An 18229-nucleotide genomic window follows, 5' to 3' on the forward strand; every position below is an offset into this window, starting at 1 on the left:
CCAACTATAAACCGCTTTTAATTTTAGTCATGATGGTTTCAAAAACTTTGCGTTTCATTTCCATAGAGCCGACAATCCGGACAATAAATTTCTTTGTGTAAATTGCGGTGCTACAACGTTCCGGAACATCCAAATCCGTATAATTACTTTATCAACTTAGACTCAGACCTGGCTAGGTTAGACCGAAAACAAACATTAAAGAGATTTCCCACAAGATAAAATCTTCTTTCCGGATCTCTACCACTAACTTTTCAAGTAAAGCGCCAACTTTCTAAGTATAAATTCTTTTGCATATAATATTATTACGTATATATCTAAAATAATAGATTTTTTAATAATTCAATTTGTTTAAAGAAATGTTAGATATCGGTATGGTAAAAAGGGTCAGTGATGCAAAATTTGTAAATTCTATTAAAAAAATGATAATACATACGGTGTTCCATTTAAAAAATTTGAGATTATTTAATTTTAAATAGTCGAAATTCATAAATATTTGTTGAACACACTGCAGCATGTAACTCAAATATCTTTACCTATATCTTTTTCTTCGTCCCTATATAAAACTATCCTAACAAATTTTAGAACTCCAACTTCAGAAGCAATAGCATGACTGACAATTTTTTACAACACTGAAATCTAACATTTTTTGTTTAATCAAATTGAAATATTACAAAAACTATTAGTTTTAGGGGTATACCGTTTTAGGTATATAACATTATACCTGGCATTATACATATAAAAATTATAAAATTTTATTTTTGCACTATAATATCAGAGCTAATATCTTGCAGTCGAGCGAGCCTACCAAAAAATGTCCAGACTTGGCCGCGAGCTTTCTTTGATCGGCCGTCGAAAAACCGACAGGGGACGGATAGCAACGAGGCTCCGTAGGTTGTCTCGTGAGACGGTCGCGAGGCTCTTGCGAGACCCCTCCACCCTTTGAAAAACACCGCAAATTTGGAATGTCTCGCGCTCGTCTCGCACTCGACTCCCCAGGTCTGGAGGCACCATTACATTTGTACCAGCTCTGTTAAAATTTTGCTGATATTTATTTATTCTTTTACCTCTTAATTTAATCTATTACCTTTTTCAAAAGATACAAATTTTTAAAATAAAACTTTCGTAAGGATATAAATCGTATAATAAAAAGTATGGAACTGATATGAACGGAAGCTTACGTATAGCATCAATACAATAAAAATACGGAACGGATATGGAATGGATATGGAATGGATATGGAACGGATATGGAATGGATATGGAATGGATATGGAATGGATATGGAATGGATATGGAATGGATATGGAATGGATATGGAATGGATATGGAATGGATATGGAATGGATATGGAATGGATATGGAATGGATATGGAATGGAATGGATATGGAATGGATATGGAATGGATATGGAATGGATATGGAATGGATATGGAATGGATATGGAATGGATATGGAATGGATATGGAATGGATATGGAATGGATATGGAATGGATATGGAATGGATATGGAATGGATATGGAATGGATATGGAATGGATATGGAATGGATATGGAATGGATATATGAATGGATATGGAATGGATATGGAATAGATATAAGAATGGATATGGAATGGATATGGAATGGATATGGAATGGATATGGAATGGATATGGAATAGGATATGGAATGGATATGGAATATGATATGGAATGGATATAGAATGGATATAGAATGGATATGGAATGGATATGGAATGGATATGGAATGGATATGGAATAGATATGGAATAGATATAGGAATGGATATAGAATGGATATGGAATGGATATGGAATGGATATGGAATGGATATGGAATGGATATGGAATGGATATGGAATGGATATGGAATGGATATAGAATGGATATGGAATGGATATGGAATGGATATGAATGGATATGGAATGGATATGGAATGGATATGGAATGGATATGGAATGGATATGGAATAGAATGGATATGGAATGGATATGGAATGGATATGGAATGGATATGGAATGGATATGGAATGGATATATGGAATGGATATGGAATGGATATGGAATGGATATGGAATGGATATGGAATGGATATGGAATGGATATGGAATGGATATGGAATGGATATGGAATGGATATGGAATGGATATGGAATGGATATGGAATGGATATGAATGGATATGGATTGGATATGGAATGGATATGGAATAGATATGGAATGGATATGGAATGGATATGGAATGGATATGGAATGGATATGGAATGGATATGGAATGGATATGGAATGGATAAGGAATGGATATGGAATGGATATGGAATGGATATGGAAAGGATATGGAATGGATATGGAATGGATATGGAATGGATATGGAATGGATATGGAATGGATATGGAATGGATATGGAATGGATATGGAATGGATATGGAATGGATATGGAATGGATATGGAATGGATATGGAATGGATATGGAATGGATATGGAATGGATATGGAATGGATATGGAATGGATATGGAATGGATATGGAATGGATATGGAATGGATATGGAATGGATATGGAATGGATATGGAATGGATACGGAATGGATATGGAATGGATATGGAATGGAAATGGAAGGTATAGTGAGAATCAACCATAAACGGGAAGTGACTGAAAACAAATCTCATTTATTTATCTAAAAAAATCAAAAAGTTGTAGGGGTGATCCACTTATAAGAAACACCCGGTATAACAAATGCTACAAAATATTTTTGTCAGAAAACGCTTTATATTTTTAGGATATTTCATGAATCAATAGAATTTGAAACAAGTTTACTATTTAATCGAAATCATTTCAATATTTTATACATAAAACACCATCTGCACTTTTTAGTTGTTAATCATATAAAAATATATTTTTTAAAATGGGCAGTTTATTTTATTAACCCTAAGATATTTGTTTTACCCTTCCAGGGAGATAAACTGCCGCCTGATAAAAAAACACCTTGTCAACAAATCCCGTGGGACGGCCTTAAAGCAATAGACCATTCCGAACGATAAAAATTAATATTTTATTCCGCCGTTATATAAAAAGGCAGATCGTCCGGAATATATTGAGGGTATAAATTTAACGGGGAAATTTGCCACTTTAAGATAGAATTGTATGGACTGGCTCGGCTCTCGATCTTTACCTCAGAGTAATAAAAACATAAACGCATTGTTTATATTGTTTCTATGTTTAAGTTGATGGTATAGTCTGTCCAACAACAAGATTCTTGACAGTGATAGATGTATCTGTCATTTTAATTTCAAAGTAGTTTATTTTATTTTACAAAGAAATAAGTTGGTACAACTGGAACGCATAGCAGGAAATTAATATATTTAAAATTTGACTGATAAGTAAAAAGTTAAGTAAAGATTTCAGTTAACGTCTCCTTTTTGCTGCCAGGGCTAATCTGGACGGGGCCTACTTTGTTTACGCGGAATCCGAACCGCGGTCCTCGGCCATATCATGGTCAGTGGCGTACCGACTTAGGAAGTGTCTAAATTAACTCTTAGAGCGCTTGCACACACACCGGCAAAATCGGTGTCGGAGTCGGCGCCGGCTTTGCTCCCGTTCCGACAGTTGAATTTAATTCTATTGTATTTGCCGGTCCCCGACTATTTTATCGGATCGGAGTATATGTGAAGGAGCTAATTTGTTTATATTCTAATCGATTTCAACTCCGGCACCGGCACCGATTTTGCCAGCGTGTGTGATAGCGCTCTTACTCACGAGATATCCGATCTCATCCGGCCTCGAACCGGCGTGAATGAGCAGTGTGTATCAATAGATTTTGCACTTTTCCCTTGGACAACAGCACGATACAGAATTTCGAACCGGTCACCCGTCCATCCACCAGTATCGCCTTACGTCGCTTAACTTCGGTGTTCTAATGGGAACCGGTGTTTCAAGGTAGCTAGGCCGTTGCCCGACTGATAAATGATTACTTCAAAATCCGAAAAAAACTGTATAAAACTCAAAAAATGTAATCGTGAAATTTTATTTTAAAAAAACGGTATGTGTTAATACAAAACAAACAAGAACAAAACACCACATACCAAAAAAAATCTAAAAAGAACTATTTCTTACTTTTAAGCTTCAAGAAACTTCCCGCCATTTATTATTTATTAATATAACTTATGTAACATACAAATTTGTAATATTCCACAAGAATAAATAAAACAACATAAATGAAACAAACTATTTTATTAATAGTAACACATACCAAATTTTACACCTTAAAGATTGATTAATTAACTTTAATCTTAATTTTTTTAAACCAGTACCTTCTGACATTATTTTTCTGCAGTACTAAAATCCATTATTTACCTATCGTGTGATGTCGATATTTTACGGCTACTCCAGACTCCAGTAGTATATGTTTAGTACGATCCTTGTAGCATATACGAGATGCACTTATCTACGACGAGATGGTATACAAACTTTATTGATGGTAACTTTATTGGTGTATAAGAGTTTCTGCCTGGGCAGCGAGCATTAACTATAAACTGTGCTCTGGGTCTGCAATTAATTTTCCCTCGATTTTTCCTCCACTTGACTTCAAAAGACACAAAACACACGTAGTAACACGAATCAAAATGCATTATCTTCCAAAACGCAGATATTTGACATAAGTTGACACAAAATTATAACCTATAATTTGGCAAGAATTTGACAAGCCTCAAAAATCTAAAGGCGAGTTCATGTTCATACGCATAGGCGCGCGGCGTCCGTTTGCCGTTCACCGTTAAGTCAAACCAATAAAATTGAAATATGATCTGTCATTTTTGAAATAAACCAATAAAAGTGGTTAAAAAGAACAAGAGACGATGCATGACGGATTTATATTTAAACGCATAGTTAACTTAAAAAATATTAGAAACTTTTTTTAGTGAAATAAATAGATTGATATGGGACGTCATCTGCTTTTCTTCTGTCATCGTCTGTCGAAATCTTACTTGAGAAAAAAAAACATAGTATAGAATTCTACACTTTTACACTTTTTTTACCAGTATTATTTAATACTTTACTATCAGAAAATAAAATAAAAAAGTCTTTGCCCTGACCCGGATTCGAACTCTGAATCATCGGTTCGTGGGCGGAAACTCTACGCACTGCGCTATGGAGACATGTTCGATTTATATTCAATACTAGAATTTATAGGCCTAAATTAATAAAAAATATAGGATCTTCTTCCGATGCGCAGTAGTGAACGCAGCGGGTATCGGCAACCAGACGGGCCGCATGCTGTTCCAGAGAGCACAGTAAAAGATATATCAACGAGCCAGACGTCTTAAAATTCTTTCTCGAAAACGTTGCTAGCTCTTAGACTATAAAGTCGTACATTTAGATGACGTTTTGTCTCTTCATCAAAATACGACTCACCGCATTCAGAGTCTACTTCTGGTAAATAGGCTTTCTCTTGTTTCAATGTTTCCGGTCCTGTTTTTATTAAAACGCTTCTTTGTAGAGTTCCTGACTAAACAGTTTTATTGTGATATAGTTTGGCTATTCGTATATAATAATGAACTATATAAAAATGTATTTGCTACAAAATGGTTACCCTAAAAAGACCCTTGGCTGTAGAGCCTTGACAATATTATATCGAATTGGTTTGCCATTCTGAGAAAGGTCTTTTTCATGAATAATAGCTTTGTTCGCTGAACGAAATAGCCAATTTATTTGTACGCATCGTTGGTTTCCTAAATGGTTCCAAACCTGGTTGCGACTATCTTTCTATCTAGGCATAAAAGTAAAGCAATTTTAGCCTAAGCATAAAAGTACGAAAATATATCATTAAACTGACATAAAGTCTCAAATTCAACAAGTGTAACCATAGTTTCTCCATATATAATTATACATACAAGATTTGACTTTTAAATATTTTTATATTATTTGGAACGTTTGAAATTGTTTAAAAAATCATTTGAGGCGTTTGAAAAAAATAGTATGTTCTATTCGGAATAAAAATGACCCTTTGTGCCTCGGCTGTGTGTCAAGCAAAGAGAAAGCCTATTTACCAGGAAGTTACGTTTTACGTCAAAACAAACGTAGAGCCTCGCCACAAAAAGTGTCATTTTTACTCCTGATAAAACAATATACCATTTATATAATGTCAAATTGTGAGAAATCAATGAAAAATTGACAAAACATATCTCTTGACTCGTATAACAGTGGAAAAATATATAGGGTTGCTATTTATTCGCTAGGAGTCGGAAGTTAGTTTTAGTTTAATGGCAAATACCTACAAAACCATAGAAAAAATCCTGCTAGAGTTGGCTAGGAAAAGAAAAACGTTAATATTTTATATATAAAACCATATGGAAAATGCCACCGGTCATTACTTTCCACTTGAAGGCGTTCTCTTTTCAATCATATGTATAATTTACTATTATGGCACCATTCTTTGTAGTACCCGGGCCCTTATTGTGGGAGCCCGACTTGCCCTTAACCAATTTTTTCATTATCACTCTGCGGGCAACACGATCGCCGAATCTCTTTCTGGATCTCTGTCAGGATCGATTTGTAATTCAGAAGTACGAATTTAAAGTGGAAAAATCGGTCGAAAGGGTTGAAATTTATAGGCGAGTTTGCCGCGCCTCTCGCACAATTTCGAATATCGCGCCAAATCTAATAATTAAATTGGCCGGAATTTGATTCAGATTTGAATTTTTGCCATCATTGAAATTGGATTTTATTATAATTTTAAGCTGGTGCTCATAGTGATAGTATTTTTGATGAGATATTCGAAATTGATTTAATATTGAAATGGAATATTTAATATTACGATTTAGTTTGAATCTTAACAGGAAGGAGATGAGGTCTACAACCGTACATTATACATTGGATGTACACTGCTATAGTTAGACCAATCATCACTTATGTAGCTCTAGTATGGTGGGAACCGGTACTTAAAGAGACTAATAGAAAAAGCCTCACAAAAGTACAGCGATTAGCAGCTCTAGGTACAACTGGAGCAAGGAACAACACAGCACAAGCTGCGCTAGAAGCAATTCTGGACATGCAATCAATCGACTGGCTCGTGAAGGATCTGGCCGCTAAGGGTGCCCTAAGATTAAGGGAATCCAATCTGTAGAACCAGACTAACTACGGTCACTCGAGGATATTTCGAGTGATAGGGAAAATCATGGTGAACACATCTGCTAGACCAGAAAACGGACTATATGCTCACCAAACATGATTTTGGAGAAAAGATTAGGATTTGCATCCCGACAAGAGAAGAATGGGAAAGCAACCGAGTAATGAACACTCAAGAGATAGCAGTCTACACAGATGCTTCGGCAACTTCAGGAGGCACAGGTATAGGCATCTTCTCAGAGGAACTAGATAGCCGACGATCTTTAAGGGTATCGGATGGCTGTAATGTTCTACAGGCAGAGGTTTATGCCATAAAGGAAGCGACTAGTTGTATGCGAGAGAAAATTGCTGATAGACAAATAGAGGTCTATCAGCAATTAATCGTGATATACTCTGAATATCGTGATATACTCTGAAAGTTTTGGTGCTTTAATAAGCATCACCATGCAATCAGTGAGATCGAAAACTGTGATGGAATGCCGAGAAGCACCGTCCTGGCTGCGTCAAGGCGGGGCTACTCAGTGCTGGGTGCCAGGCCACAAGATTAAAATTTTACATGTAATATCCAAATTATTGTTCACCAGGTTGGGTTTTGGAACTTTATAGGCTTGGTGCATTCTCTGGCGGTGCTGCCACCATCGGAGAATATCAAAACAACCAGCATATACAAATACACGGATTTAAATAGCGAGTATACGAAAAATGTATTATACAGGGCGAGTCTTAAGTAAGTTCAAATATTTTCAGGGCTGGTAGATCTCAATAAAAGAAACATATTTTCTCTTTACTGTTTTTCAAATAAATCCAAAACAACAGAGTTATTTTACTTTGAAAATTTCCAAAAAAATTGAAAATCACTGAATCTTTACTGGATTTTCTTTTTTGTAAAATGAATCTACCACTTATGTTGCCATATTATCAACAAATTATGTTTTTTAACTAAAAACTAATTTAAATTTTTTTTGGCGAAATAATTTTGTTTCTGGGGTCGAAATATACTACCCTTAAAATATTTGCACTTATGACCCATCCTGTATAATTATTCTAAAAGTGTTATGAAGTATGATTTGTGAAAATTCTAAAAATAAAAATAAGAAAGTAAATATTTTGATATCATCATAAATTATAATTTCTGTTATAATTTATTATTCAAGCTAATAACACTTTTTAGATGCGTTCAACTACGGTAGCTAGCATAGTTTTACGCACCGATTTTGCTAGCGCAGACAAAACTGGGTTTATTTCGGTTATAACAATTTTTTTAAAGCTATAGAATTATAATTTTAAAAGATGTTCATAAAAAATTGATAAGTTGATTGCACTAAAGTGATAATTGATTGATTAAAACAAGTACCTATACCATTAATTATGAAAATTATAATTTATCCTTTGATATGTAATGGGTACTTTGTTTAGTCACTTGTTTCGTCGAGCTGCTTGAATCCATTTTTGCTTTTGATCAAATCGGTGTGAGAAGTTGCGAAGCTATAAAATGTTGTTTCAGGAGAGTTGAATATCCGGGAAACTTGAATTATTGAATGTTATTGCACACAACAACCACGTAATTACGGCCTCCATTACGCGTAACATTTCACAGTCAGAACACAAAACGACACCTAGGTTTTCACTTAATTTTTACTATTCGAAGTTTCAATAACTGCATTACAAACTGAAATATTATAACAAAGCCACGATTTTAATATTTTTTTTTTTTTTATTTCAATGCCATCAACATCGCAACTGCGCGTGAAATACAGTGAGAAACTTCTAATTTCTGCCGTATCGAGCGTTGGTGTCTGAATTTTTAAAATAAACTGAAATGCACCAAGTCTATAGGTTTATAAATCATTTAGTCGGGACATTTTTTTAGGCATACATATATCATACACAATTTTTCTAGAATTTCATACGAATTAATCGGCTTAAATCCGCTGGGAATTCTTATACGTTGCTTATGTATATTAATATTGCTACAACCTATTCATTAGACAGCTAGTCGACTTACGATCATTTACATGGAATTCGGCCTACCTACCTAGAGATTACATAACATATGCAAATAAATCAGATTCTGAGCTCCATTTATTTCTGATTCTGATATTCCGTTTATGAAAAACTATCGAGGCTGCTGCTGTAGCTGCCTGGATGCATGGGTACAAGAACAGGCATGGCAGGTGAAGTGCGGGTACTCAAAAATTAGCGACTGGCTGTGTAATTGATAGGCTGTGCTTATACATGATATTGCATGCACAAGGTGAATAAAGATCACACTACAATCTCAATTTGGATAAAGATGTTCATCAGATAGAGAGTATAATACAGGGTGGTCCGAACTGTATTCCGGAAACTTCAGCAGCATATTCTGCAGATAAAAATAAGTAAAAAAGTTCGTATCAATATATGTCCTAAAATGATTAGTTTACGAGATACAGGGTGTAGAAGTTTCATTTTTATTTTGATCTTTTCCAAATGATTTACGAAGTAAGGTCAATATTTGGATGAAAATTGGTGTCTGGGCGTTTTTTGACATGAGAAATTTGATTTTGATGTCAAAATGATTCCTAGTTGTAAAGGGCGCCACCTACATATTTTTTAACTAGTTTGAAGAGCAATAACTTTTCGTCCGTACCTGTATAAAATTATTGAGTAAAAAATATACATTTACGACTCTTTTTACGTAAATAAGGTCTCTTGGTTTGGTTTGGTTGTGAAAAATAGCTACGAGTAATGATTGAGATATTTTGAATCGAAATTATCAATACCCGTCTTTATTAACATAAATTAAACATGTTGACTAAATAGTTATTAGACTGAAATCATAAATTTGAAATGTTTTTGTGCCAAAAGTTCAACAGAAACTGTTTTATCATCATTTTATCGCAGAAGAATTTATATTTTTAAAAAATAAAAATTTCAGTCAAATAACTAGCTACTCAACGTGTTTATTTTTTGTCAATAATGACATGTATGGACTATTTCCATTCTAAATATCTTGAGAACGGTTGCTGTAGCGATTTTTACCAAGAGATATTTTTTACGTAAAATGTCACGGAAATGTATATTTTGTCACTAGGTAGTTTTATACAGGTAGGGGCAAAAAGTTATTACTCTTCAAAACAGTTAAAACGCATGTAGGCGGCGCCCCCTATAAATAGGAGTCATATTGACGCCAAAATCAAATTTCTCGTGTCAAAAATCTCCCAGACACCATTTTCATCCAAATATTGACGTTACTTTAGAAATTATTTGGAAAAAATTGAAATAAAAATGAAACTTCTACATCCTATATCTCCGACACAAAGCATTTTAGGACATACATTTATTCGAACTTTTTTACTTATTTTTATCTGCAGAATATGCTGCCGAAGTTTTCGGAATATAGTTCGGACCATCCTGTATATCATACTACACACAGTCAATTATTGTGTCTGAAAAGGTTGACAAGCACCTACACTGTTTTATATGATATAATTTTATTATGTAGTGTATTATGAAATTACAAATAATATAACTTTGTTTGAATGATAAATTTTACTTTCATAATGATGAAGTATATGTATATATTCGAAAATAGATAAAAAGAAAGCTAAAACAAAATAAAAATAGCAATCTTATAATTAATCCATTCTTTTAGGTACTTCTACTCTATCTGTAGTTATGCATTTAGTTGAACTCGCGTTCATAGTTTAGTTATTTAGTTGGTTTCAATGACTAGGATTATTGCTAGGAATCTAAAGAGTTCACAGGAAAAGTGTAAGAAGGGCACTAAATATATCTAAAAAATATAAATTAACAGCACAACAAATGTCTTAAATTTTTATTCTGAGAGAAAATTAGTAAAAAAAATATGTCGTAATCATATTTTGGGTACTTTCCATAATGACAGTGAGATGCACCACAGTAAACTCGGCGCTCACGCAAGCTTCTGTTATCTGAAAGCTTCTATTTTTGTCTTGAAATAAGCTCTATATCGACTTTTGATGATGTTCTCAGAGATATGAAAAAGTACAATCCGAGATCTTCTATACTTTGGTATTTGGTAACAATCCGGTAGTTCTTTATTATATTGGACACAATTATTTTCATCATCGTCATGGCATAATATCTTCCTGAAAATGTCCATTAATAGAAATACACTTCCAGACAATAAATATCTAACAATAATAATTTTAGCGAGATTAACAATCTTACAATTTTTTTTGTAATTTTGATACAATATTTTGCTGAGTGTAGCCACGTGTCTCGAAATATTATTCTGCTATTTTCTTCTTAAAAAATACTGTTTGCCTGATCGTATAAGGACACTTCTATACGTTGTAAAATTTTTGACAGTAACCGAAAAACAATTTAAAAAGTAAGATACGTCAATTATTTCGTCTACTACAGCATAAGAACTTTTTCTGTTGCAGTTGCGACACTGTGGAGACTGTTAGATCACTCTAAAAGACCTTCGCTCTACGTAAAATTGTCGACACTTAGTATGGAAGGCGACGAGTTCTGTTTCAATGATTATTATTTAATAACGACCCATTTTGTCTGGTAAAGATGATCCGAGTACATCTATACTAATACCGTGCTGGCAACTGTTATTTTTGGGTCGGCATTTACATGTGTGGAAGTAAATTGCATAGGGATCTTATTAAGTCGGAGTGAGAGAAATGCGACCGACAGGCGCGACGCGCGACGGTGTGCTGTTGCGGCGTTGCCGATACGCCTTTCTCTATCAAGTAAAGTAAAATCACGATCGCAAACCGCTTATTTTTAAAAGACTTTTTTTTCAAGAGATAACTAGATAAAATCTTTAGACATGTTCCTGAGCATCTGAAATGGAATTATAAGGATATCGTTAGGGTGTCATTTTTTTATAACGAGAAAACGTCAGTAATCGCGATAATTTAAAAACTCAGCTTTTTAACACATAACAGGCCATAACTCAAGAACCACTTTAGATATTGAAACTTTTTTTTATTTTCAAGATCGGATATTTTACAATATGTTTACATAAGAAAAATTCGATAAGGTTGTTATTTCCATTCAAAAATTGTAAACAATCCATTCATTTACTTTTAGAGCATAGCAATTTTCAGCAATCGTAAAATTTTTTATTGATAAACATTTTCACATACTGTCTACAAAGAAAATACAGCAGAAATATTAACAAAGTTCTTGAAAAAACTACCAATCTATTATTTCTAATAGGTTTCGAGATATCGATTTTTGAATTCAGAGTTCTAATAGCGCGACTACTATCGAACACCCACTCAATTCCACTTATTTTTACCAAAAATGCAAGTGTTTCTAGCTTGCACTTAAAAAAAATCAAGCTATAGGAAAAATTACAACGACTCGTTAATAAATAAACAAATTAAGTATCACGAGAAGTAATTAAATCGTGAAGCTGAACGCATGATGTGCACCTCTCCCTAGAACTTTAAGTACTGACAGGGGTATTGATTGGGTCGACCGGTCAACTGCGACAAATCTGCTATATCCCCTTCCACGTCTCTTGGCGATGTACACAGTTTCTCGGTTTATTTCATACGTTTGGCAACGTGTTTACTGTTCTCTCTTTGTTCAGTACATTATAAACGCATTGTACTCTTCTTACATAAGGAAATCTCGACCCAAGACTAACCTTTGCCAGTCCTTAGTATATAAAATCCTTAAGTGACTGACATACTGATTAATCACGATCCTGCTCAAACTACTCAACGTAAGAAGCTCAATTTTGGCATACAGGTTGATTCTAGGGTGTAGAGGTTCGATAAGAAGGGATTTTTCGAAATTCCAGTTCCAAGAGGGTGAAACCACCCCTCAAATATTACAATATTTTTTATTTAAAAAACGGTCAAGTTTCCGAAAAAACGCTTAAACACGTATATTTTATTTTGTTTTTTAAATATTTTAAGATTTTTTAAAAATGTATACAGGGTGTTTCAAAAAATCTGGTCATTGATTAATCACGATCCGGCTTAAAGCGCTTGACGTAAAAGCTGATTTTTGGAAAACAGATTGACTTTAGGGTGTAGAGGTTTGATAAGAAGGGATTTTTCGAAACTCAAATTCTAAGGGGGTGAAACTATGCCTCAAATATTTAAATATTTTTTATTTAAAAACCGGTGAGTTTTTCGGAAAAAACTCTTAAACACGTATATTTTATTTTGTTGTTTTACATATTTTAAGATTTTTTATAAATTTTTAGAGGGTGTTTCATAAAATATGACCATTAAGTAGTCAAGATTCTGCTTAAACTGCTTGACGTTTAAAGCTGATTTTTGGCAAACGGATTGACTGTGGGGTGTAGAGGTTCGATAAGGAGGGGTTTCTCGAATCTCAAATTCCAAGAGGGGGAAAACGCCCCTCAAATATTACAATATTTGTTATTTAAAAAACGGTTTGTCCTTCGGGAAAACGCTTGGATAAGCATAATTTATTTGTTTTTTTTTACATATATTGAATTTTTTTAAAAAATCATATAGGGTGTTCCAAAAAATTTCTTAACCACGATTCTGCTTAAACTGCTTGACGTAATAGAGCTTATTTTTGGCAAACTGATTTTTCGAAAGTCAAATTCCAACGAGATGAAACTACCCCTCAAATATTACCAAGTTATATAATAATATCGCCATATTGTTTTTTCTCATGCTGACATAAATGTGAGAAAATTTTATCCAGTTTGTATGTTAATGGAAATTCTTGCTTTGCTTTATCATCACCACTACAAATGATTAATTCGACGCGAACGAAGTCGCTGGTACACGCTAGTACTGTATATTTCTATACAATTATTTACCATTTTTCGATTAAAATCAGTAAAATCTATATCAATAAATTCAGGAGACTATCCTTACTCTTTGGGATTAAAGAAAATTAAATTTGTATTTAAATAGAAGAAAATTTTTGATTAGGAATACCCAATCTGGTTTGGACATAATAGCATAGTATATGATACACACTGATTCTCATGAATAAAATTAAAAGTTTATTTAAACTTCTGTCATAGAGCAGAACCAATGAATTTCAGGAAACCAATATTAATATTTATGGTTATATTATAACACATCTCCGACTTATATAGAAATATCCCAAGCAATGTTTTTAATTAATATTAAGAAATATAAGTTTTACGAAATTATATTATGCATTATATTATTATTGTTGTTTTTGATTAATACATACCTGTGCAGTCTCTAGGACCCAATAAAAACGGGATATACGAACCAGGTTCAATGTTCTTAGAACGTTCGGGAGAAAATCTATCCGGATCAAATTTCTCGGGATCCGGCCAATATTTCTCATTTCTATGGACGAGGTATGGTGTTATAACAACGTTACAATCCTTTGGAAGAGTTTTCTCATCTGAAAACTGTTTTTATGACTACCTCTAAATTATGATATGAATAATACAGGGTGACTCTTAAATAAGTGAAAATATTAAAGAAACATATTTTCTTTTTATCGTTTTTCAGATAAGTCCAAAACACCCCAGTTATTTTATTGAGAAAATTTCTAAAAAATTTTTTTTTGCTAAAATTTCGAGAACCACTGGATCTTTTCTGGGCTTTCTTTCTTGTAAATTTAATATACTATCTATAATATATTGCCATATTATCAAGAAATTATGGTTTTTAACTAAAAAAATCCAAAACATTTTTCAAAAAATTCCGAATTTTCAAAAAAAAAACTGCGAAAAAACACATAATCGTGTTTCTGAGATCGAAACATACTATCCCTAAAATATTTGCACTCATTTAAAACTCACCCTGTATATAATTGATGAATAGAGAAAAAAAGCAGAACAAGAACTATAAGGTACAAAGTCAAACAAAAGCCGAAATAAAATTGTGTGTTGGAAGTATTTAGTCCAATACAATATTCAGGGTGCATCAACGTTGTTCTCGAAAATATTAAAAAAAGATTTATATAAACGTTGCATGGTTTATAAAGGTAGATATCCTACATACAGGGTGTCTCACAAAAGTAATGATAAAGTTTCATTTTTTTTTATTTCATTCGGCATAAAGTTGTGCATATAAAGGAGGGTCCACATTTAGTAACATGTTATATAACATTGCTAATGCTAAAAAACCGGGAGCCGTCCACATTATAGTTTTCGTAATCATGAATCGTTTTGGCGAGAAAGAGGTTCTGCTAGCAGCATCGGCGTGCGTAATCATTTTTGAAGAAAGAGAAAGAAAGTCGAGAAAAAAGCGGTTTTGAGTCCGCCATAGCCTACAAGATCGATCTATATATAGTTGAACTCAATTAGCTTACCTTTTCAATACCTGCCTCGGCTGTTTCTCGTGGTGTGTTCCTGTCTTTTAAAAACGTTACTAACTTAAAAGCAAACCATTTTGAATTATCCACTTCGCCTAAATTAGTACCTGATTTGCATTTCTTTTGTTCCCTCTGAAACTGCCCTATTAGATAACGCATTTTTTCTCAACTTTTTCTCTTTCCAAATACATACAACTTTTTGGAATTTTTAACCATGCATCATGCTTTTTTTTTATTTCACTTTGAGGGACTACGGATATCCCAAAACACTGTATGATCTCTATACAATTTAATTAGTTGACAAGTCTGCTATTGGCTCTACACCATTAACAATATAAGAACATAGAGAAAGTACCTAATAAAAAGTTTTACTTTTCTATAATTTCAAGCTTTTTACTATCTTTTTCTATGTATAAGAACCATACGATCGAAAAAAAAAAATGGCGCCAGCGATGGCTATGAAATGAAGATCGCTGTCATTTTATATGAAAAATTATATTGGGAATGTCATCGATAGTCATGTCCAAGCCAACTGGACGGGAGGCCGACTTTACGCAGTTTTTTTTCGATCATACGGTATTATTGACCAGTAAATAGACAAACCCAATACCAGCTCACCATACTAAGATTCTGTCGCGCACGTCCATGAAAATATGCGCGGCTAAACTAGAAATTTAGCAAGTCTGGACGCGTTGTTTCGTGTTACAATAACAATGTTGAGCAACATCTTCTGATCTTTACCGACTACAAATGGATAACATCTAGCAAGTTATATAGCAGCGAAATTTGCTAAATATGACTAAAAAATATGTAACATGTTATATAACTTTGCTATACAGGGTGTCCCAGAAATGAGTGCAGATATTTTAAGGGGTGGTAGATCTGGTCAAAATAAACATATTTTCTCTTTACCATTTTTAAAATAAATTGAAAATAACCGAGTTATTTAACTTTGAAAATTAAAAAAAATAATCGCAACATTTTGAGAACCACCGGTAGATATCGCCAGCTACATCCAATTACCCGGATCAAGCCCGGATTTCAGTTAATTCGACGCACTGTGTTGCCATAGGGACAAGAAAGTATATGTTAAAAGTAAGTCATAAAATCACAACACCTGAGGAGTTTGCAGAAATGCATTACATTTTTAAGATTGTGATATTATTACATAAAATAAATTAAAAGTTAAATGTTTAATAATGTGTTAGAAAATGTGTTAAAAAAGTTAAATTAAAAAACTTACCCTACATAAAAAAAATACTTATAACAGATCGATGTAACTGTGACAGTTCTCTTTTTCGATATACACTTAACTAAAATACAATTCACAGTTCACTGTGTGCTGCTTTACTTGTACATGCTATTATAATAACTACTAAAATAACAGTCCCCATTTTTAACACATTTTCATATAGGCCTCATCACAATTTGAACCACTGATTTACAAAACACCTTGAAAAGCACACATTATTTGAATACCTATCTGAATGAATAAATGTTGAGAATTATTGTCTCTTACCGCCACTTTCCGAACTACTTTCAATCTAAGAAAATACATGTTTTGCTCAACAATTTTAAATACGTATTTTGTTTTTTCGCTATTTTTTCTATGTATTTTGACAATTCCATCGACAGCCCAACCGTCGCGTCGGCCAAGAGAGCCGCGCATCACTGGTAACTGCTAAACTGCTCCTTTGTCGCGCCGCCGTGTCGAGCTTGCGCCATGCGAGGTTGCCGTAGTTTCAACAATTTCAAATTCAAACAGAAAAACATGAAAGGAAACAAACAAAACACAAATGAATTGGTTATTGATAAGGTCAGAAAAAAGAAATTTCTAAAATGTTTATTGTAATTCAGAATTCAATACATCGAAACATCCCGACGAATAATCAACTCATTTTTGTTTTGTTTATGTAGAGAAACATGAAAGGATGTTTCTCTGTTTTATTTTTAAAATTTAATACGAATTTGATTGCTTCGAATGTCTTGCATTTAAATTGTTGTAACTACGGCAACGTTGCTTAACATTGTCGTCTGACGCAAGCCCGCCACGACGGCGCGGCGACCGGCGACTTAAAGAACCAGTTACCAGTTCACACGCGGCACTCTTGGCTGACGGTTAGGCTGTCGATTGAATTGTCGAAATACATCGAAGAAATAGCGAAAAAACAAAATACGTATTTAAAATTGTTGAGTGAAACATGTATTTTCTTAGATTGAAAGTAGTTCGTAAAGTGGCGATAAGAGACAATAATTCTCAATATTTATTCATTCAGAAAGGTATTCAAAGTAATGTGCGCTTTTCAAGGTGTTTTGTAAAACAATGGCTCAAAAAAAAAACAGAGAAACATGAAAGAAAACAAACAAAACAAAAATTAATCGATTATTCGTTGGGCTAATTTCTAAATTGAATTGAATTCTAAATTACGATAAACAGTTTAGGAATTTCTTTCTGTGACCTGATTGTGAATAATATGAATCATTTTATTAAATTTATTCCGAAATAAAGTTATTTTGCAGCATAACAAAGATTTTCGTAAACGTCATAAACGTAATGTTTTAGTTAATTTTCGGTGGTTTTTGTTAAGTTTTTATTGAAAGGGTATGTACTAAAAATAATTAATGTGTTTTTTTTTCTATAATTATTAATAATGAGCACTGATAAAAGATTAAATTTAACATTCCTAATTTTTTGAGTAGAAATTTGTCTATGAATTTATAAATGTAGATGTTCCGCCGAACTATGTAGAATGTGGATAACATAGGAGGTTTAGATACACCGTAGGGAAATCTCAGGTGAATAAACGAGTGGCACTAAAAAGTTTTTTCAAATTTCCCG

At 33.4% G+C, this 18229-nt stretch overlaps 2 protein-coding genes across 3 annotated transcripts in view; one reads left to right on the plus strand and one right to left on the minus strand.

Annotated features, from left to right (window-relative positions):
* LOC115880113 overlaps nt 1-18229 on the plus strand; it is an 870630-nt gene that overhangs the window by 160381 nt on the left and 692020 nt on the right. The window lies entirely within an intron of this gene.
* Nucleotides 10917-18229, minus strand: part of LOC115880111 (cytochrome P450 4C1-like) — a 33484-nt gene continuing 26171 nt past the window's right edge. For both annotated transcript variants that reach the window (XM_030897238.1, XM_030897237.1), the window contains 2 exons: nt 14293-14472; nt 10917-11222 (listed from right to left, as the gene is read on the minus strand). In XM_030897238.1, coding sequence (XP_030753098.1) covers nt 11056-11222; nt 14293-14472 — 347 coding nt within the window. In that variant the 3' untranslated portion in view covers nt 10917-11055. The remainder of the gene's footprint in view (nt 11223-14292; nt 14473-18229) is intronic.

The sequence above is a fragment of the Sitophilus oryzae genome, unplaced genomic scaffold, assembly GCF_002938485.1.
Source record: "Sitophilus oryzae breed Bouriz unplaced genomic scaffold, Soryzae_2.0 scaffold_1614_pilon_pilon, whole genome shotgun sequence".
Taxonomy (NCBI): domain Eukaryota; kingdom Metazoa; phylum Arthropoda; class Insecta; order Coleoptera; family Curculionidae; genus Sitophilus; species Sitophilus oryzae.